At 37.0% G+C, this 21,602-nt stretch overlaps 1 protein-coding gene across 1 annotated transcript; it reads right to left on the bottom strand.

Annotated features, from left to right (window-relative positions):
• Nucleotides 1-1,556: 1,556 nt before the first annotated feature.
• Nucleotides 1,557-21,298, bottom strand: PAFAH1B1 (platelet activating factor acetylhydrolase 1b regulatory subunit 1). The gene is made up of 10 exons (XM_009278274.2): nt 21,086-21,298; nt 18,510-18,594; nt 15,924-15,998; nt 14,685-14,891; nt 12,521-12,689; nt 10,159-10,261; nt 9,096-9,324; nt 7,486-7,587; nt 6,677-6,833; nt 1,557-5,361 (listed from the first exon to the last, which is right to left on the bottom strand). The coding sequence occupies exons 1-10, from the start codon at nt 21,115-21,117 to the stop codon at nt 5,288-5,290; spliced, it is 1,233 nt and encodes a 410-aa protein (XP_009276549.1). The 5' UTR covers nt 21,118-21,298; the 3' UTR covers nt 1,557-5,287.
• Between the last annotated feature and the right edge of the window lie 304 nt (nt 21,299-21,602).

Here is a 21,602-nt window from a genome sequence, read left to right as displayed (position 1 = left end):
CACTGCTATATCAAAACTGGAAGCAACTGGTAGAACACTGGTCATACACTTACAAAGCCGCTTTCAGTAAGGCACTCGCTGCATAATCAACAAGCCACCAAGCTGAAGGGGAAAATGAAATTGTTCAACTGCCCAGGTTGCTCTTAGCAACTTAGATTTTAATATCCCTTACCTCTCCCTTTTGATAAGCTTACTATGTTTGCAGATACACAGAAGGCTTTCCTTTCAAACCTGCATCCTAACACCGTCTCTGGACCAAAAGCTCAGGACGCCCCTTCACCTCAGCCAGGACCTCCGACCCGCGCGCTAGCTCTGGCGGAGCGTGGAGTTCAGTTGTTTTTCCCAGATGAAAGTCAGTCTCCCCCAAAAGCCTATCCCAGGTCTGTTCCTGCTATTCAGTAACACCGTGCAAGACCCATTACCCAGAACATAGCTGGTAGTAGCTTTGTTTCATTCTCTGCCCCACATCACGGTCAAGGTCACATCCTTGCTCTTCCATTAATGAAGAAATGCACATTTCCACTTTAGTTCACTGACCCATTTATAAGCAGCAATTAAGGCCAGATCACAGGAAAAAAAAAAAAACAAACTATACACCAACTGAAAGACACCACTATGAAAACAAAACTTCCATGCCTCAGCTTTCCAGGTATGCACCTCCACCCGCACAGGACTGCTGTTGCCTGAGAAAGCAGAGAGTACTCCCACGCTGAGTCACTCGGAGGATTCACTGCAGTGACTGCAACTGTCAGCCTCAACCGCTCCAATGGTACCGAGTAAAGAAATAGTGAAAGATGGTTCTTATTAGGTCTGCTGTAAAGTAAGGTTCAAGGTAAGGGGGGAAAAAAAACAAAAACAAAACAAAAAACCCCAAACCAAAACAAAAAATGGGAAAAACACAGCCCTGGGACAGGACCAGTAAGGGAGGGAGCTCCCCTCACACACCCGGTCACAGAACAAACAACAGTCGCTTGGCCTCCACGCACAGCCGGAAGCCTTCCTCTGCTGCACCTCCGTAACCACACCGACTGCTTCAGCACGAGACACCGAGATTGCTACCCAACACCGTAAGTGTATTGCGCTCCAAACACACCGCCTCACTGAAGCCCCAAGACGCGGTTTCCACCGTCCACGCGCTGCCTGCAGCGCGGGGGCTGCTGGAACAGTCACGCAGCAGAGGCTTCAGCGAGAGACCCAGCGCGAGCGAGCCAGCACAGCCTGCGAGCGAGCACTGTGCGGGAAGAGGCAAGCCATCTACCCTCAGCGCAGCGTGACAAACCACGCTCTTCCAGACCGTGTACGAAACCAGCTTAAGAAACATGCACAAGCTTTTTTATAAAATCTCACTTCACCATATTAACCAATAAAACCTCTGACTATTCTAACAGTAACCAATTGCCTTAAAAATGCTTCACATTTCCTCAGCTGAGCACAGTTTAAATTAAAATTAGATAAAAGCAGCAGCAGGTGTGGAGCAAAATCTGAAGGGTGAAACACCAATAGGTTTTTTCAAAATAGTTTTAATTCTTGCATCCAAGGAAACAAAAACACATCTAGTTTTATATGCATTTAATAGTTTACCAATTGGTACAATAAGATTTTTTTAATATGCAGAAAACATGAATAAATTTTGTTTTACACAGTCTGAGAGCAACAAATCTTACTGTAAAACACAGAGCAGTATTATATACATTCCTTTACTGATTTTTTTTTTTATTTTTTTTTTAAATTGTGTCAATAGCTTCAGTTAACTCCTACAGTCTGGGAACTGTTTTCTCCAATTGCAACCTCTAACATCGTTCTTATGAAAAAATTCAACGTTTGCCTTCATGTCAATGTCAGGATCAACTTCTAAAACTTGAAGACTTTGCTAACTTATCTTCAGAATGAACTTGGGGAAGCCCGAGGGATAGGTAGGACAAGAAAGCAGCTACTTACATGACACAGTGGAAAGATAAAAAGGCCAGTTAAATCCAGTTGTGACTTGTAAATCCAACCCAACCTTCCCCGCTCCTAACATGTTTATCCCTACCATTTTATGCACATATTCTGGCTAGAAGATTCTTGGTATTGACTTTTTTAAATACACTGGACTTTATGTACAGCCGGACAGCAAATAACTCATTCTAAGTGCGTTTTTCCTTCACTCAACTCAGTATTTTTTTTTAATATTCAAATCATTAAAAGGATTATCAAGCCACCACTGTCTACAAAAACAAAGTATAATCTTTCTCTTTTAAATAGCTTTTACACGAGTCAAAAGCTATTTAAGAGTGATATTATCAGGCAGTTCACATAAAAACAGGAGGAGGCAAACAGGAGAAGCAGGGTACTGACAGTATAAGTAGACTGGGCTTGGTGAGTCTATAGCCAAAGCTTTCAAAATACTACAGTGCTCCACAGCCCTTGGACAACTTGCTAGCAACTAGATAATTTTTTTTTTTTCCTTTTTAATTAGTGCCCCGGGCACATCATTGGTCACACCATACACAAAAGCAGGACGGTTTTTTTTTTAATCTTCTAAAGTGCAAGATGCTATAAAACATCAACTTCCAGATTATGTCTAAACCACAATAAATGTTGCACTTTTTAGAATGCATCTAAGACTTCCTGGGCACGTTACATTAGTGTGGCACTGGAATGTCTGTCTGGTTTTAAGCCAAAAAGTCTGTATTGTCTATTTGGTAACACGGTCTATACATAGTTATTTTTTAAGCAATGCCAATTTTAGTAAGGAAAGTGACAAAGCAGCAGTGAACCTCTTAAACCCTCTGATAAATTTATTTCGTAATCCAAACCAGTAACCTCATTATTGTACTTATCACAGGAAAGGCACAGGATTAGCTGACAGAAAACATTGCAAACAGTGGAAAAAAGTTCAACACAGTGTAATATCATGGAGCAACACTGCAGGAAACCCTCACAAACCCAACTCCTGTGTTGTGGCTTTCGCTTTTTTGTCTAAACAGGGCTTTAACTTTTGATCCATTCAGGACCATCCCTGAGATTATTCACTGCTTATTAAAGGAGAAGGTTGCAAATTGCATTGCAGAAGTACTTAGCAGAGTGTTTCACACAAGCAATTAAATGCTGCTTACATGACTTCAGTTAGTTGTTTGTCCTTGTGAATAGTTGGATGCTAAAGGGAAAAAATGCAGTAGACAACTTCCACTTAATAGGTACCTTTAATTTCTCATTCATGTTTATGAATTATGTACATGAGTGTGGTTTACTTTATACTTAAATAAAGTTTATAGGTCCTATCAGGAATTAAACAGATGTATTACTTTACAGTTGCAGATGCGCTGAGGAATTTTAAGATGCACTGGTTGTGTATCTGGAATTCTCAAATAGGACAAAAAGCAGCAAATTTTTCCAGTCCAAGCAGCTAACAAACAAAAAATACTTTATTTGTGCATGCTTAACTGCAGAAACACACACTGAAAGTTACATAAACCACTGGATTTAAGAGATTAGCCTGAATCTTAAACTGGCTCCAAAAAACCCCCACATCAGAACACCATTTCCTCCACCCCTTCCCAGAGGCAAGTCTATGCCAGGATCCAATACCGAAATCCATCTCCTCCACACAGAAGAATGGATCCTTCTATGGGTGACTGTAGGAAATTAACCACCATACCCCTCACCATTTTAGTGTGTACACCCTCCAGCCAACCCTATGTTGGTCAAGGATTCTTATTTTTAAAAGGGACAGTTTTAAAAGCCATGTATTAAACAAAATGAATAAAATAAAGCACAAATTCACCTGTTAAAACATCAGACTGGTACTTCATTATATTGTAAATTTTAAAGTGGATTTTTAAAAAGACCTGGTTAGTTTGATAAGTATTGCAATTCTTAGTATCTACAATGGAATTTGTCACAAAAATGCTGATTAAAATACTAATTTATAATATTTTCATTCACTTCAGATCAAAATATGTAACTTCAGGGATATGCAAATTAAAAATTGTATACACCAAACAACATAAATACTAATAACCAAGCTGGGCTAGTTTTGCCAATAAGATTTGGTTTTGGTTTTAAATGTTTACTTGATAGCATCATTCCCACAGATGGACTATGTTTTGTTGATGGTGGTGTTTTTCTTGTAGAAGCCTGTATCAATCTGTATCTGCCATTATAATCTGATTCTCAAGGTATTTAGTGCTTTCTTTAAAGTATTTAAATACTGTATCCCAAGATATTTCTCAATATGCAAACCGCAGTATGTTTTTATTCAAGCCACATTGTCTTGTCAAGGTAAGCATAACCTCATTTTCAAAAGGGTTTCCAAGGAGGCACTAAAGAAACCAAGAAACCTTTGTATACCCCAACCTCCTGCAAGTGAGTAAGAGGGAAGTGGACTTTGATACTGTTGTGTAATAGGAATTGCACATCTCTAACAAACATTGAAAGCAAACAGCAAGTTGTACCATGGCAGTCATTTGGGAGATTAAGCTCTAGTGGAAATTAGATCACTAAATTCTAGTGGGATGGACAACTCCTCCTGGAAGTTCGTCTAGCATAAAAAAAAAAAACCCAAACAAAAAAAACATTTAAACTTAGTTTAACAGCACAGCTTAACCATTGAATGACCAAATAAAAAATAAATACATTTATCACATCAGCTGCTACTAAGATTTGTTGTCTTATTCAGGTTTACAGTTAGTTATATAAATATACCAACCCTTGCGTGATAGGAGGCCAAAACAAGTGTATTCTGTTGATTTGGCAAATGTTTCATGACAAATATTCCAGAGTTTAATTAATTTCCATTAATTACATATAAGGTTCAGAAGATTCTGAATTGCAGCCTTATTATCTAGTATTCTTAGAGAAGATTTATTAAGCACACTTAAGTGATGTTACATAGATACACATTTCTGAAAGAGCCCTACAAAACTTTTCCCAAATGAGGTCACCAATTCAGGCACCAACAGACAGCAGAAAGAAAAACAGGTATAATTATCCGACATAGAACGACACTGTCAACTATTCAGTCAAGTGCCCTATTTCAATTATCCAACTTCTGCCTTCTTAGGTCTGATGTGACCAATGCCAGCCCATGTTCTTAAACCTATGGTACTTCTAGACAACGTATGTAAATTTACAGTATACAATTTGGATTCACCATGCATGAATACTTTGTGTGTAACATTTAATAAGCTCAATCTACATCCAGAATAATTTACATGAAAGGACAATATTTATTTAAACAGAGCTCAATGGGTAACCATGGTATCTGAGTGCATCCAGAGGAAAAAGGGGTCAAATGTGAATTCAATCAACGGCACTCCCACACTTTTACTGTTTGATCTACACTTCCAGTAACCACATACGGTGCCGTCTTGTGGAAATCTGCGAGGAAAGAAAAGCTTATGTTAGGAACGAATCCAAAACTTGAGTATTTTCCGCTCTCACTGAATATCATTACTTTTTCCAAAAAAAAAAAAAGATACCAGCTCAAAGACTAAATTTCAAAGCTCATCATGTCCATAGTTCTGAAGGCAAATTCTCTCATGCTATAATTTTGTAAAGCGTGAAAATCTACTTTCAGTTCAGTTATAAAGGAGCTTTCATGGAACAGGAATCCAGATAAAAGTTGTAAGAGAGGAGTCCAAAACATCTCAAATCGATAAAACCCTGAATACTACCAGAAGACAGAACTTCATGTATTTACGTAAGAGGTATTCAAGAATCAGAAATCAAGAAACTTGACTTTTTCCTTTTGCTGTGAGCTAGTATTTAAAAAATGTAAAGTGTACTGTTTCTCAGAAGATCCCAAAATATTTCATACATACAGATAAATTTTGCACTGAGTCAGCAGACTGTACTGGGAAGTTTAACCAAGAGGAATCAAAAAGCCTCACTGTGCAGAAAGGGTTCAGCAAAGCAATCTGTAAACTGAAGCAGCCAATTCCAACGTTAGCCAACCATACTAATGGTTTAATGTTCTTCAACTCATAACTTTTCTTTGCCCCTTTCTGATCAGCTGTCTTCAACAATTTAAGAGTGAAGTCAGAAACCCTGCATTTTGATTAGACCTGCAAGTTTGATTAGGAAACCTTAGTAGCCAATTCCAGGTCCACTGCTAACCTAACTTACACAGCTTTACTGAAGAAGCTATAAACTGCCAGAGGAATACAGAGAAAAAAAACAATAGAGAAGATTCTAGAGTAAAGCTAGCCTTCTTGAATATGGATGGTTTTGTTTGCAGGAATATATTTTATATTTTTTTTCTGACCATTTTGCTTCCCCCCCCCCGCTGTGGTTTTTTTTTTTCTGGGAAAGCATTTGCAACACAGCACCCCCCAAATGCCTACACACTGCAGGGAAAGCCCCCGTTTCGTTTTGTGTTTTTTTTTTTTCTGGGAAAGCATTTGCAACACAGCACTCCCCAAATGCCTACACACTCAGCAGTGAAAGGTTCCAGAAAACCCTGGCAGTTAACGTCTTTATCCAGTGTGCAACACCAGCAACAGAAGTGGAAAAATCCAGCACACTTGAAATTCATATCTGTCCTTATTCGATTAAAATACACAGAGCACAAGACTTCACTGGAATCCAAAACATGAATGTCTAGCTTGGTGCTCAACTTCAGCTGGTGAAGATGTAGAAAAATCCGTATCTCTGGCTCTGTACTTTGCAGTAAGCACTGTAGAACAATACATACCCAAAGAGGTAACAAAGTGTTCGTGCGCATTGAGGGTTTTCATGCATCGTTTGTTCTTGAAGTCCCAGACACGTAGAGTCTTGTCATCAGCACAGCTCAAAATAAATTTTCCCCCAGAATGGAACAGAACGCCACGTACCCAGTTATCATGGCCCACCTTGTGCATAAGGAGAAATCAGTGAGGAGGTGCATGTTTTAAGGCTAAACGTTCTACAATTTATGCTACGGCAAACTGAGTGACTCCTTGCCCTCTTGCTGCAAGGATAGCATTTAGCTTTCCAAAAACCTATTAGAACTCAAAGTTTATCTTCAGTTTCTATTATTACATCTATATCAGCACTACCAACAATGTGAGTTCCTGTCCTTGAAGGCAAACAAACAGAAGTCCTCATATGATCTGCACTGATTCTGCTCCCCACCCCCAGCACCAACATCCAGTCCAGCCTGAATACAGGCTGGAAAGCAGCAGTCCATAGCCCGCAGGAAGACCAACACATTGAAAGAACATGACATTTTACAGAAGACAAAATTCAGATGATTATCAGCATTTCTGTAGACAAACCAAGCTACTCATCACAAACTACACCACAGTACTCCTGCATTTACACTATGTATTTTGAGATTCTTAGTATTTCTTCGCAATGACAAGATCTGAAATATAGAAGCCATTAAAACTGTGTATTTCCAGTGTTTGTCTTATTTCAGTAACTCTGGCTTCTCTTGAAAACAAACATGTAAGATAAATCATTCCATTAAAACTGGTTTTACATATGCAGCTATGACCACCAGAAAAACACCAATGAACTTACAAGTGTCATAAGGCACATGCCAGTGCTAATGTCCCACATTTTAATGGTCTTGTCTCTGGATCCAGACAGCAGAAAAGGCCCGGGCTTGCCACTCTTCTTAGTCTACAGAAAATTATGTTTTAAGTTATGGAATATATGAGGCAGGGGGAGAAAGAGGAGGGAAGAAGCAGATCCCTTCTGAGTGCTATTTCTTAGTAGCAAAATTAGATCTTATGACAGCTTACAGCTAATAAACACACAATGCCAAAGCTGAGAGTCACAGGCATTTTGTTACTAATACTAGGAGAAATAAACAAAAAAATGAAAGGAATTAAACAATCTGTTAGAAGAAATGGTTCTATGTCCTGCTGATGCACCAAGCCAAATAACACTTTGAATCCACATTTGCCTACTACAAGACATCCTCTTTTACTAGTAGACACAGTTCAAGTAGAGTCAGACATCTCAGGACAAAAGAGTACAAAGTTCAGACATACCTTTGTGTTCTCATTCTTCATAAAAAGTAATGAAGCAAGTTTAAGAATTTTTGAAAAGTTCCTACTCTGAACTTACTTCTATTTGTAATCATGCAAAGTATGAAAGAAAGACTTAGTTCTCAGAACTTTAAATGTTTTAACTGTGAAGTTAACATTAATTTGCTGCTTGTTCAAAGCTAAGTACTGTACTGTGATGTATATAGTTGATCAGACCAGCAGAGGGCAGGGGAGACACCACTTCAGATAGTTACCACTGCAAGAGGAAGTGAACATTTGGAATTTAGTTTTCATTATTTTTAATTAAAAGATTATAAGGATCTTTTAAGGATGCAAGTAAAATTTGGCTGAAATATTCTGTAAAATCCATCACTAGACAAGTCCCTGTCTTCAGCATATCTACTTTTCCCCTTGGGTATTTGTGTCCTTTTTGAGGAAGAGGGCAAGGCAGAAATGCTTGGGGTTTTTTTAAGTAGAAATTGGAGTTAATTTCTAGTTCATTTCTTCTACACATTGTCAGCCTTAAAAGGAAATTTTTGCTGACCTTTAGTAAGCCTTTCTTGAAGATTTAGTAACCGAACCAGAGAAGATCTATCTATCTACGATCACACAAATGGGGATTTATTTTTGTTAAAGAATCCTTTCTCATATCATTAGCTTTGTACACTAGGACATGGCAGTCAAAGCTTAATTCCAGCGCAATACACCCAAGGGAGCTTCATTTCTGCATTCCAACTCACTACTTCCCCCCACACCCTTCAATTGCTGAGCATCCTTATAATCTTCATGTTATGCCAGATAAGCTACCTTCCATATTTCTCTGCTGAAATATGTGAAAGTAGTCCCACTCTCAACCTTCTCAGAAATAGAGCATTTCTCCAAAGTTCACTTTCATTAGTGCAAAGGTAGGGTCCTACTGTTAAAAAAAACAACAAACCACAAAAGCATGGATCCTATGAAGCCAAGATGGTGGATTAACAGTACACCAAGTATACTCAGCAAAAAACACTCATACACCTGTGCTATATCTGCCAAGCTCTTTGAGAACAAACCTTAGTTGTTCTAAATACCGTTCTATATAGAGCATAGTCAAAAATCTTACTGTATGTGCTTATTTATTAGCATTGGAGACGTTACCTCTGATCCCGTAGCTTCCGATATGGTGGAGTACGAGCTCTCGGGAGCCCAGGAAATGCATTCTACCACATGCTCATGTTCTCGGAGCTCAGCTTTGCATTCCTTTGTCGCTACCACCCAAACACGCACTGTCTGGTCATTAGAACAACTGGCAATTAAGGTGCCGTCCTGGTTAGGCCGCACCATGCGCACCCATTCTCTGTGACCCGTGAAAGTCTTCACACAGTAACTATTCAAAAAAGAGAAATACAGCATGACTCAATTAACATGGCAATAAAACCACTACACATGCCTTTGAAATTTAAGGATGCTTGACCTACTCTTAGAAGTTAAGATAAAATATATTAAGATAAAATGCATGTGTCCATCCTGGATTATAAGGTACAAGGCCATAAAACAGTTCATGGATAGGAAGTTGACATGAGAAAGAAGTGACAGCTAAGAACTGGCAAATCCTTGTTAAGGTAAAAAGCAGGAAGCTTGGGGGAAAGATGAAGTTGACATGACAGCTTGCATTAAATAGGTATTTTAAGAACAAGCAGAGATTTACAGGTCATTCAGAGAGCCTTCACCTACAATTTTAGCAAATGGATGGATTAAAGAGACAACTGAAGAATGAAACAATAAGACCAAAAAAACCAAACCAACAAACAACAAAACCTCATACCCCCCAAAAAAAAACCCAGAACAAGAGCAGAGAAGACACCTTGATCTGTGTCAAGGAAGGTAATAGATTTCTCCTCCCTCCAATCATGCTCCTTTTAAACTTGTGGTTAACCACTGAATTTATATTCCTACCCGGTCCCAAGTTATGGTGTTCTACCCTCATAACTCCCAGAAAGATAAAGCCAGTTAGTTTTAATTAGTCACTACTAAAACCTAAAACCCTGTGCTTAATGATCTAAGGCAGAATCCTTAAGTGAATTACTCTAAAGGGCACAATATCATACCTCAAATCAAATAATGTTTGCTGACATTCAAGATTTATGTGGCCTATTTCCTATAAACAGTGGTTTATGCTTGCTTTGTTTAGGTGCTGATGTTTAGCCAGAAGCGCACTTACCCTGTTTGGACTTCCCACATTTTGATAGTTTTATCCCTTGAGGCAGAAACTATATGATCTCCATTGGGCATGATGGCTACTGAAGAAACATTATGATCATGACCTAAAACCAAAATCAAACCTTTATTAAGTGGTACTGTAATAGTTTTTACAGAGCACACAGGACTTGCTATTCGTTTATCTTGGGCAAGCAGCTACAGCAGTAGTGCATGTTTTATGGAATAATCTTTACATGTAAACTTGAGGTTTTATGAAATAATAATTTATATTTTTAGAAACCACACAGTCCAGACATTGTGCATCCTTTAAAGTTGTTTCAAAAATATCTTTAAGACATTTTAAAACCAGACGCTCACCACTGCAAGCAACACTTCTACACAGTTACAAAAGCTGGTAGTTTAGAAGAGAGCTGCTACAGTGACTGCCTTTAAAATTATCCGTTAGATCTGACTACAGTATGCTGATGCACTATGCAGAAGATGTTTAAAGGAGAACAGGTCTTCAGTGAGAGGCATGCCAAAACTCACTGCAGAAGCTTAATGCTAAAAGACTGAATGTTTCCAGACATCTGGTATTAGGTTTTAATAAAACACTGTACTGCATTGAGTCAAGAACCAAGTAAGAAGCAACCGTATATACATGACAGCAACTTCTACTACTGCTGAGAGATCTGAGAGGAAGATGATCAATCAAGTCAGGAAAAAGCATCCAGATCATTTCCTTAACACAAACTCCTTACAACATCGTTTACATGGTTTCAGCTCTTGACTTTACTCATCCAACAAGCAATGGGACATAACATATAAAGCGTGATTAACACACTCTAAAGACTAGTCATTTCCAGTATTACAAAAAATTAGAACTTAAACTTCCCAAAGTGGCAAACATTAGAATTAACTGTTTTGAAATCTTAATATTATCCAGAACAAGCTGTTGAGTAGGTAGTCCAGTGTACAAGCTTGGCTATAACAGTTTGTATATAATTCATGCACTTGTCTTACTTTAAGCTCTGCAATTGTCCCTACTTAAATTGTTGGGATTAGAAATTAATCTTCTGAGATCAGTAGTTTAGAGTATATATAATTTCTCAACAGATTAGAGGCATTAAACAGCTTCCTTTTTTTCATCTGGAGATGTGATGTTCCTTTTTGCAAAAATTTATAGCCAGTAAGTTAACTAATAAGTTGCTTTTTTTCTTTTATTGGCAGTTAAGTTGCATCTTGCAAACCATGTACCTACGATGTACAACTTCACAATTTTCATTTCCATTTTTTCCACTAAGAACTCAGAGCCCCTGGTGAACTCCTACTAAAAAGCAATCACACCAGTAATCAAGTATCTGAAGTGTCAGAGAATACTAGTTTCAGTGCAAGTATGGTACTTTATAACTCCTCACTGAAAAGATTATGTATTTCTTTTTACTTGAAATTGAGTTGAAGGGATGTAACTGGCAACATAGGTGAAGCTAGTTCACCCACGCTCTTGTTACAACATTCAGTTCATAAAAATACATATACTGCACGTATGTCCACACAGAAATCTTTAAAGACCAAGAAAACCCCTGTAGCAGTACTTTATTTTCTTGTTATCAGCCAGCTGCAATGTGTGTTCTTCCTCTGTAATAGTGTTCTGTCTTGTTTAAAGAACTGTATGCACAAAAGTCAACTGCTTTCTGTTTTCTTTGGTATATATGTGTGTGTGTTTATTTTTGTAAGTCTCAAACATTCTCTATTCCTACTCACCACTTCTACAAGAAGATACTAAAAGCAAGACAAGCAGCAGTATAAAAACGCTTTTACATCAAGACTGTAAAATTAATAGTTGCTGTCACTATTAGAATTTTACAGTTGTGGTTGTTTTACTTTCCCATTTTTTCCTACAGCTTTTGAGCCTAATGCAAAGGGCATGTTCATTTGAAATCAGACAAACATGAAAGCAGAAGACTGCATGGTATACACAGAACCTTTCGCACTAATTGCTTCCTTCCTGAAGCAGTACATCAGGAAAATAGAGGGGTGAAGAAGGAGGTAATTTTTTACTGATTTGAAGGCACAGTTTTATTGTCTAGTAAGCATTTAATTTTTAGCATGAAACCCCTCTAACTGCCATTTCATTTCAATATCATTATGGGATGCTTCCCAGAGCATCATGCATAGCACATCTGAGATGCTATTTCATTCCATAGACACTAAACATATACCTTATTTACAGAGCACTCAAAGCATCAAAATATCCCCCCTCTTTCTTTTGGACAATACTCTGGTTTATAACCCCTTTCCACATCAGCAGTTTCCCTGGATTAAAAAAAAAAAAAAAAAAAAATATCTCTTCACAGACTAAATCAATTCCTTTTATACCTTACCATGCATAGTTCTGATGCACTCAAAGCCCTGGAAATCCCATAGCTTAATGGTCATATCAGCAGAACAGGAGGCCAATAGTTTGCCAGTGTGGTCAAAGGAAATATCTTGCACAGAGTCTGTATGCCCCTTAAGGGTTCGTTCAAAGTCTCCTGTCTCATAATCCCACACCTGACAAGCGAACAGAAAATCCGTTAACAGCAACCTATTACTCTTTGTATTCTCCAGCCTTACATTTGCACTCTGCAGGCCAGTCTGGCACCTTATTCAATAATTAATTGAGCAAGAGACAAAGCAAGACAGCCCTAAAAAGCCTAGCAGCATAGAAAAATAAGCATTATTTTTATATGATTGTTACTTATAAATTAACTGAATTCATGCATCTTGAAAACTGTTTTTCAGCTAACTTAAAGCATTATAAACACAGCAGGAAAGTAAGTTCCATTGTATCTAGAAGTCTTAACACCCAATACCCTTAGAAATAAAGAAGATCAATTTAGAAAACATTGGACAGAACAAATCCACTTTGTACAGATTGTTTTTCTCCATCCCTTTCTATGCTAGTTCCCCAACTCCAGCAATACAGCCCATTTTCAGTTGGTGGGGAAAGCATCATCTTCAACAGTCCCCACACACACTTTCCCAAGCTTTACTGTGGCTCCAGAATTTACTTGCTGCTTCAGAACCAAAGAGCAAATATTCTGCATACTAAAGAGCAATATTCAGAATGCATTGGTTTAGGAATGATAACCCAAACCACTCTGAAGAGTTTGATATGCACACATTAGTAGATTACAGAATTTGTCAGAGATTAAATAAACGTTTGCCATTAATAACTGCAAGATAGCATTAAGTCCATATTCTCACCTCCTAATTAAGTCAGCCTTCTATCATCTAACCGCAAACAAAAGCCTTTGAAACAAAACAAGCTCCTACAGATTGTATTGTGTCTCTCAAGCACAAAATTAGACATTTAATTTTAAATTATATCCTAAACAAAAAAAGAAACCCAAAACCAACAAAAAACCCCACCAAAACACACCCAACAACAAAAAGAATCCATCATCCCAATAGATTGCAATCATTGGGAATGCAACAGTCAGAAATTAAGCTGTACAGTTTGACTTCAAGAATAGGGAAACTCGTCCAGTGTATCCATAAGAGGGAGCAAAACCAAAGCTAATTAGGCTCCTCTATAACATCTAACAAACACAGACCTGTCACTATTTCAGCTGGCCCTGTCTGCTTGAAGAAAAAAACCACCAGTCCTCTATGTTCAAGTCTGCTGTAGAAACAAGAACAGGTTAAAGCTTTTCATGCACTAGATATGGCTGACACTTCTTATTTTAATCTTCTCCAACAGGTAGCCACTATTAGAACAACTTGCAGTTTTAAGCACATTGCTTAATGTGCTACTCAATGTTTTTCAGAACAGCACTTTTCCAAATAGTTTTCAAGCCAGCATAGAAGAGAACAATGAGAAGTATCCTTTATCAGAATAATTCCCTTAAATTGTGACATTCAAACAACAACAAAATGCACAATCATGTCTTTATTGGATGCTAAAATGAGAAACTACTTGCCTACTACAAGTCTCTTCATGCCACTGTACATTGCAATAAAGGCCTATGAAGACCACTTAAAGTTACTGAAAGTCACAGGGACTTCATGGGACTTGCACGTCCCATTTAGAATAAACAGGAAGAGCTAATTTTCAGTTAAGAATACAGCTGCATAACCACTTTAACTCAGCCTTAAAAATAATCACTCCAGATGACTTGAGACAACTGTCTTCTTTCCTCTCATCACATCACTACTCTATACACTATGCCACTCCTCCTCTACTGAGGAGTCAAAATGCATTCTTCCCCCACCGATCCTTTATCTATTTCTTCAGTCTCTAAATGCACATTAGCTTAATTATTTTTTCCTCAAGTCAAAGGATAATAAAATACTCTTGAAGATATTAATTAGACCAGCATAAAACTAAAATTTGTAGATTACACAGGACATCATACTTGAAAGAACTGTCCCTACTGAAGCTAAAGCAAAATCTGAAACAAACAATCTTCTATCAGTACAACGCACGTCCAGCTTGCAGTACTGATGTTACATATTAGAGATCCTCTGACTTGCTTAATTTCATTTTCTGTAGCAAACGCATACCTTTATTGTGGCGTCCTCTGAAGCAGAGACCATAACACTGAAAACTGGATGGAAAATTACTCGAGTGACAGGACTCCTGTGTCCACTCAATGCATACTTCTCTGGAGGACGAGGAATCCACTCTTTAGGGTCTCGTTTCTGACCAAGAGGTCCACCTGATGTAAATTCTTCCTTAGCTTCATTCAGCTTCGATTCTAATTCCATTACCTAAGTTTATGAATTTTAAAGAGGCCATTCATTTCTAGTTTTATACCAAGATTCACCTTCTCTCATTAATAATCCAAATACCAACTGGCTCCCAAACTCACAGTAAAGCAGAGACTGCATGGATCCAAACAGATTACCAACATTCAATAGTGTTGGTATTTCTAAAAACCAAACCTAAATTAATCATGTATCATTTATTCTTTGAATGATTAATGATTAAATTATTATTCTTCTCCAACTTCCCAAATATTTTAACAGGAAAAAAATTTCTACAAAATCACATTCACTCAAATACTGTACAAATATGTTTGAGCTACTATTTTGACAAACTATTGAAGGAGGCTGTATTAACAAAAAGGATTGCTACTACTGCAATAATTTTTTGTATCCCTGAGATGGCATGCATGTTAACCAACAGCAGAGAAACTGAAGGTGTAATAAAACCCTAGCTATATTAACCTTTACAACAGATAGGTCTTTATTGTTAGCACACCGATTTTTTTTTTTTTTAAAGCTTTTAATACACTCTAGATCCATTGAAGCATTACTAAAAAGAGTTTTGTACTGTCCACTTGCAGTAGAATCACTTGCTCTAAAGCACTGGAGTTAATGGTTTCTTCCCTTTAATGTAATGGCCAAAGACAACTGGCAGCACAGGTTTTTACCCTCTTTCTAAACCAGTTAAGCCTTCTGGAGACAGCTATTCAATCTTTCTACTCAAATACTGCCTCAAGGCACCGCTTTCATTTCCAGCTTCAGAAATTGCACATGCAATCCATAAACTGAAGTGAAGAAATTTTTATAAAGAAGCCAAGAGGATGTCTCTGCTAGTACTGAGATAGACAAAACATTTTCTACAACATGGATTTAGCTATTTTCCTTACTCAAGTCCTCAAAATTCATCTTTGAGGCATCATTTTCTAAACCTTGTATTTGTCTGACAAGGAAAATACGTAACATTTTGTTCAGTGATGAATGTTTGATTTCAGTCATAACTTTTTATACAAGCAAATCCATCAGATCTCTACTTACCTTCTTTTGTAATCTTATAACAGATGTCCATTTTTTTTCCAGAAGTCCAGCATACTTCTTATCTAACTCTTCATTCTGAGGAAGAGAAGCGTTTAAATAAATTAATAAATTCTAGTTCTAAAGCCTGTAGAAGTGTTTCTTCAAAGGTGACATAAACAGCTCTTTTTAATACAATCTCTTGATCACAGAAAGAGGAATTCAAGAAAAAGACTATAATCAGTTTTACTAGTTAAACAGAACAACCACGCTTCAAATTTTAATAGCTACAATTTACATACACAGAAGAGAGGAAAACATTTTAAAATACAATTTTTAATTAAAAATACTGCAGCAGTACAGATTAACGATGCTAGATTCTGCAAATAAAATCCAAAAACTAGGACTAAACTGTTACCTATGTGGTCTTCTATCTTCATTACTTGAAAGCTTTTTAAGTGCTCTGCATATCTGAGAATATTGTCATATTTTGTTACAGGATTCCCCCCATCCCTCCACCCAACTAACTCATAAAAAACAACAGCAGACAGCACGCATTGACTGCAAGGACCAAGATATACAGAACTGGTAATTAGTTTCTCAAAGATAGCCTTCTTTTTCATATCCACCAACTAGAGCATTAGGAACTAATGAACTCCTACCTTCAGACTTAAGACTCTGCTAGCACTATTACTTGTTAGGACCATGCACTTTTTCTCTCATGGAAGCACACACTGTTTGAAAGTAGCAGCCAGCTGTCAGAGTAGTATTACATATACTCCATCTCACTTGAAAACCAGTTAGCCCAAACTAACTCTTTTTTTTAAAGACTTGATTATAGTATACCTCAAATTACCACCATAATATTGCATTATTTTGTGCTACCTTCTCAAAGACAAGCTTTAAGTACACTCTCCCTGCATCAGTAACTGAAGCAGAAAGCAGACTACTACACCTGCCCTACTGAACACCACAGCTACCGGAGAAATCAACACCGATTTTGCAACTCTAATGAAACTTTAATGAAGAATAAGTTTCTTCCACTAAATTTTTTTCTCCTTTGGGCTCTAAGGAATAGCTGAGGAGCAACAATGAACAGCTGATGTTATTGTAAAAGCCAGAGGATTACTCTTTTTCCCTCCCACCTATTAACACAAGAAAGAGGAAGAAAAGCAACACAGAAAAACAAACAACATCAGAGGCACAGAAGAGTAATTAAATGCTGCACACTTTCTTTCCATGTACAAAATCACAATCTCATCCTAGAATAATTCTAAATTAGATGGAGAATAACAAAGGCATGGGGAAAATAACAATGCCATGCCTTACTCCATAAAAGCTCTGAGGACTGGCTACCTCGGTCAGAGACCAGATGTTAACCTACTACTTCAGGGGCATTTGTAAAAGCTGGAGTTATCTGCAGGAATAATCAATACAAAAAATGAAATCTCTCTTTGTAGAACTACACTTGAATCCTTCCAATTTACTGAAATAATTTCTGCCTTTAACTTTTTTTTTTGTCATTTTAGTATAACCCCATCCAATTCAGATTTTCTTGCAAGAAAGTCATGTGGAACTTTTAGCAACTGCATTTTCTATTTCCCTCAGGACCGTCTAGCCTATTTAGATTGCCTTTTTAACCTTTGGGAAGAGAAGACTTAATTAGGCTGATAGGTAAGGCAGATAAAGGAATGGTATTAGGATTTTCAATTATAAGTATGGTATTGCAATTTGTCATTTCTACTTATTTATTAGATACTGGAAGCAGACTGGAGAAATAAGTCAAACTTCGACCAAGCATTTTGGAAAGAGAACAATGCAAAGTTTGTAATAGAGAAAAAGGCAAGGATTTATCAAAAGTCAGCACATAGAAGTTTACTACTCAACCCAGGTGTCTCCAAAGAAACTTAAACTCAGATGAAATGCACACCTCCTATGCTAATAAGTGGAAAGTTTAAAAATTATACCAATAATCATCTGTTACAAAGGCAAATCAACAGAATTAAGTTGCAAGAAATGACTGGTCTAAGTCACCAGCATCCATACAGTCTAACAAAATAGAGTTGCTTACCAGAGCTGATCAACTATATTAACTATTCAGGCTTGCCCTCCTACTATACAGTTAACCAACCGGTATGCAACAGTTTCAGGCAATGATTTAACCACCGACCTAATCCAATCACAAAACAGACTTCCACCATTTGCTCTGTATGATAAAGGAGAGGACAAAAGCAATCCTGTTTTGTCTTCCTGTTTCTTAAACGTTACCATGTGAAGTCAGCCTCCAAAGCTGCACGGTCTTATACCATTTCAAATCTGGTTACAAGAGAACAGTCTTCAGTTTTCTAATTTTGTATTGTAGAAAGTTTCTGCTTTTATGCAGAATTCCATGATAAGAATTTTTTTTCCTCAGAAATCGCCAAGTCATCCAATGATTATTTTTTAATTTTATGGCAAGGCAATAAGCTGTACGAGTTTATCACCTCCAGTTCTGAAACTGCATGAGCTAATAGGTAGATAACAGATACACATGTTCAGAATGGATGCAAATGCCATAAAATTATAAACTCTCTACTTAAAATATAGATGAGAAATCTTGTTTGAACTCACCACATCTAACTCGGCTTCCTTTTTAAAAACCGAATATGCCTCTTCATAGCCATTAGAACGAAGGTAATCTGCTATTGCTCGATTTCTAAAAAACAAAGAACAGTATCTTCAGCCACAATTCTGAATAAAAGAGTAGAGGAATTGTTTCAGACTTTTTATTTTTAAAAAAGCACAATCAACATCGAAGTCTTCAATGCAGTACAACACCTAGGATTACTAGGTTTGCTAAAAGCCCAAGCAAATTTTATAAATACATTTGGCAAACAGATTTCGCTTCAAGATGTCAAGAGCAGGATACATTTTTTATTTTAGGTTTGGTTAAGAGTTTGGGGTTTTTTAAGTTATCAAACATTGGAGTAGCATGAATATACTTATCAATCTGTATCGTACATAAAACCCATAGCATATACAAAAGCGACCACCACATCTACATATTCCATTTGTGGCTTTATCTTTGAAGGAAACCTGTTTGGGTAGAACAGTTTAGAGTACAAAATTTTACTTCAGTTAAACTTGAATAAAATGTTCAGTTTAAGAGAACAAGTCTTAGCTTTGTTTTTAGAATGATACAATAACTTTTAATTACATTACAGGAAGGGATATTGCCTGTGAACAAAATGTACAGTGCTTCAAATTTTACATTATTCTTCAAAATATTCTGCACTTTGACACAAGACAATTACCAAAGTAATCTGTCTTGAACCTCTCTCTCAAGATAGCATGCAATTGTTTTGGACCTACTCAAAGTTTCAGTATTATTCTAAGACTTCAACAAGCAGTCAGCACCTTTTGTTTAAGAGAACAAGACTAAGGAAACCCTGCATTTTCAAAATTTACTTCAAATGGATAAATATTTTCAAGTTACACAACAAAAGTCTGCTTAAGAGAAGTCAGCTCAATGTTCTAAACAGGTAAAATTACTTTCAGTTACTTTATCAGCCTCCAGAAGGAAGCTTAGCTTTGTTTTCTTATTATCACTTACTTGCTCAGGAAGGGATATGTGTGTGTATACATACATATATGGGGAGGAGGGGGGGAAAAGGCATACACATACTAACATATTTGAGTAAACTGATACACAGATACTTTAAAACAAAAATCAGAAGGTCATCTACACAAGGCATTCAAGAGAAAATTAATACCCTTTGGTAGCTGAAGAAAGAAGCAATAATGACTTTTTGTTCTGAAAAGAATTTGCTTTTCACATGAAAATTCTTCCTGTGGCTTTCATCATATTCTTTCCTACCTTTTACATGTATTCAATCTCTTCTTGGACATTCAACTCTAAATATAACTCTGCATTCAAGCAGGAATTCAAAAATACTTTTCCCCATGAACAACGTATGCTAAAACAAAGTATTGCCTCCTCATCAGACCTCTAAAGTAAATCCTAAGTCTCTGGTCATTTCCCATTTCCATTCATAACAGTTCACAGATTACTTCCATCTCCCCATTAACGCATGTACTCTCTGAAGTTTTTGCAAAAAAAACCCCAAAACAACCAAACTTCAGAGAATTGCTAAAAAAAAAAAATTGTAATCCTGAATGTGTTTAAACCCCAGAGCTTCTCCAAATCTAATGAACAAACAGTTGTAAAAATCAGAATTTGAAGATAGCTTCTACGCTACTTTAAGAAGTAGAACAACTGTATTTAAGTATACTAAACGAAAAAGTAAAATGCATACTATATTTAATATAAAGGGGGTTGACTCATTACTGGAAAAGTGAAGAAGCTGTATTAAAAAAAAAAAAGAGAGAGCTTACCATGGACAAGAGACACACCAAATGCTAAATGATAGTTGGTCCATACTTTTGAAAGGAATAAAAAACCAAAACCAAACTCTATGTAAGTTTATGAAACTGGGTATCACGCGAGACATGGTCATCCTGATTGCTACCCACCACTCACTCTCTATAATGATTTATTACAGAAGAGAAAGCAAACTAAGGCATGGAACTTGACAGCCTATTCCTAGCCTTAAAATCTGGGAAGAATTCCATATCTTACATTTACTTAAGGTGGGGGGGGTTTTGTGGGTTTTTTTGTGGGGTGGGGTTTTTTTATTATTTTGTTTGGTTTTTGGTTGCCTTTTTTTTTTCTTTAAATAAACCCTTCATTTTAAATACAATTTAAGGAGTCAAAGAAAGATTGTAATCACAATGTAGCACATTCTGATCAGATCCTTATCTACATTCGGGAGTAAAATAAAAAAAGAGTCAGAATTTACTCAAGATAAAAGTAGAATTCACAAATCAGTTTGGAGCTGCTTACTGTAACCCGTTCATAACTTTGTAACTGAAGTCAAAACAAAATAGAGGATAATAAATTATAGCAAATTTAAGAATCCATTTTTATGCCATTAATAACTTTGAAATAATATTTTCACCATTTCACAATTCTATTATCAAATACCAGCGGTTGTATCAAAAATAAGAGTACAGAGATCTAAACCATAATACATGGTACTTGATCAGCACATGAGCAGAGCCACTCTGTAAAATCTATTTGGAAAGAAAAGTTAATATTTAAAGTTTAATGAAAATGCAACACAAACTTAAAAATAACCACTCCTTACAGTTCATCTCGTTGCCTTTGTGACAGCACCATTGTGGCTGCAATGTCAGGTTAACGTGATTCAGCAGTGGCTGCTTCCTCAAGCTCTAAAGTCTTAGGAACCCTGGATCCACAATTCAGTCTGCCACCGAGTGGCTTAAATCAAAAATACTTTTCCAGACGTGAAATCCAATAGGAAATCCAGAGGTATTCAATGCAGAAGATTCAATCCATCTAGAAGGTAGAGAAAGAGACACCATTAATTTCCTTTAAATAAGCATTCAGTCACTCTAGACCGACGTGAAGATTACTGCACTTGGAACAAGCTGACTAAAATCGTAAATGCAATTTTATTTTGCTAGTCTGCATTATGCCCAGATGCATAACGCATAAATGCTATAAGCACATCTCCAACCTGGACTGAGTAGCCTGGAGAGACTCGTACACTTTCTTTATTCCCCGTCTTCCCACCATTACTCCTTCAAGAAACACGGAGCTGAAGAAGACATCTTCAGTCACAGCCCACTTCTAGTTTGTAG

Source organism: Aptenodytes forsteri, unplaced genomic scaffold (assembly GCF_000699145.1).
Source record: "Aptenodytes forsteri isolate BGI_AS27 unplaced genomic scaffold, ASM69914v1 Scaffold66, whole genome shotgun sequence".
In the NCBI taxonomy this organism is placed as follows: domain Eukaryota; kingdom Metazoa; phylum Chordata; class Aves; order Sphenisciformes; family Spheniscidae; genus Aptenodytes; species Aptenodytes forsteri.
The sequence above is the reverse complement of the archived record's forward strand: the minus strand, read 5'-3'. Positions and strand labels throughout refer to the sequence as shown.

Coding starts and splice junctions, on each gene's coding strand:
- PAFAH1B1 (XM_009278274.2), bottom strand. CDS start 21,117: ATGGTGCTGTCACAAAGGCAACGAGATGAACT. Junction 14,892..15,923: donor TTATAAGATTACAAAAGAAG/GTAAGTAGAGAT, acceptor TCATAAACTTAG/GTAATGGAATTAGAATCGAA. Junction 7,588..9,095: donor CGGAAGCTACGGGATCAGAG/GTAACGTCTCCA, acceptor AATTTTCTGTAG/ACTAAGAAGAGTGGCAAGCC.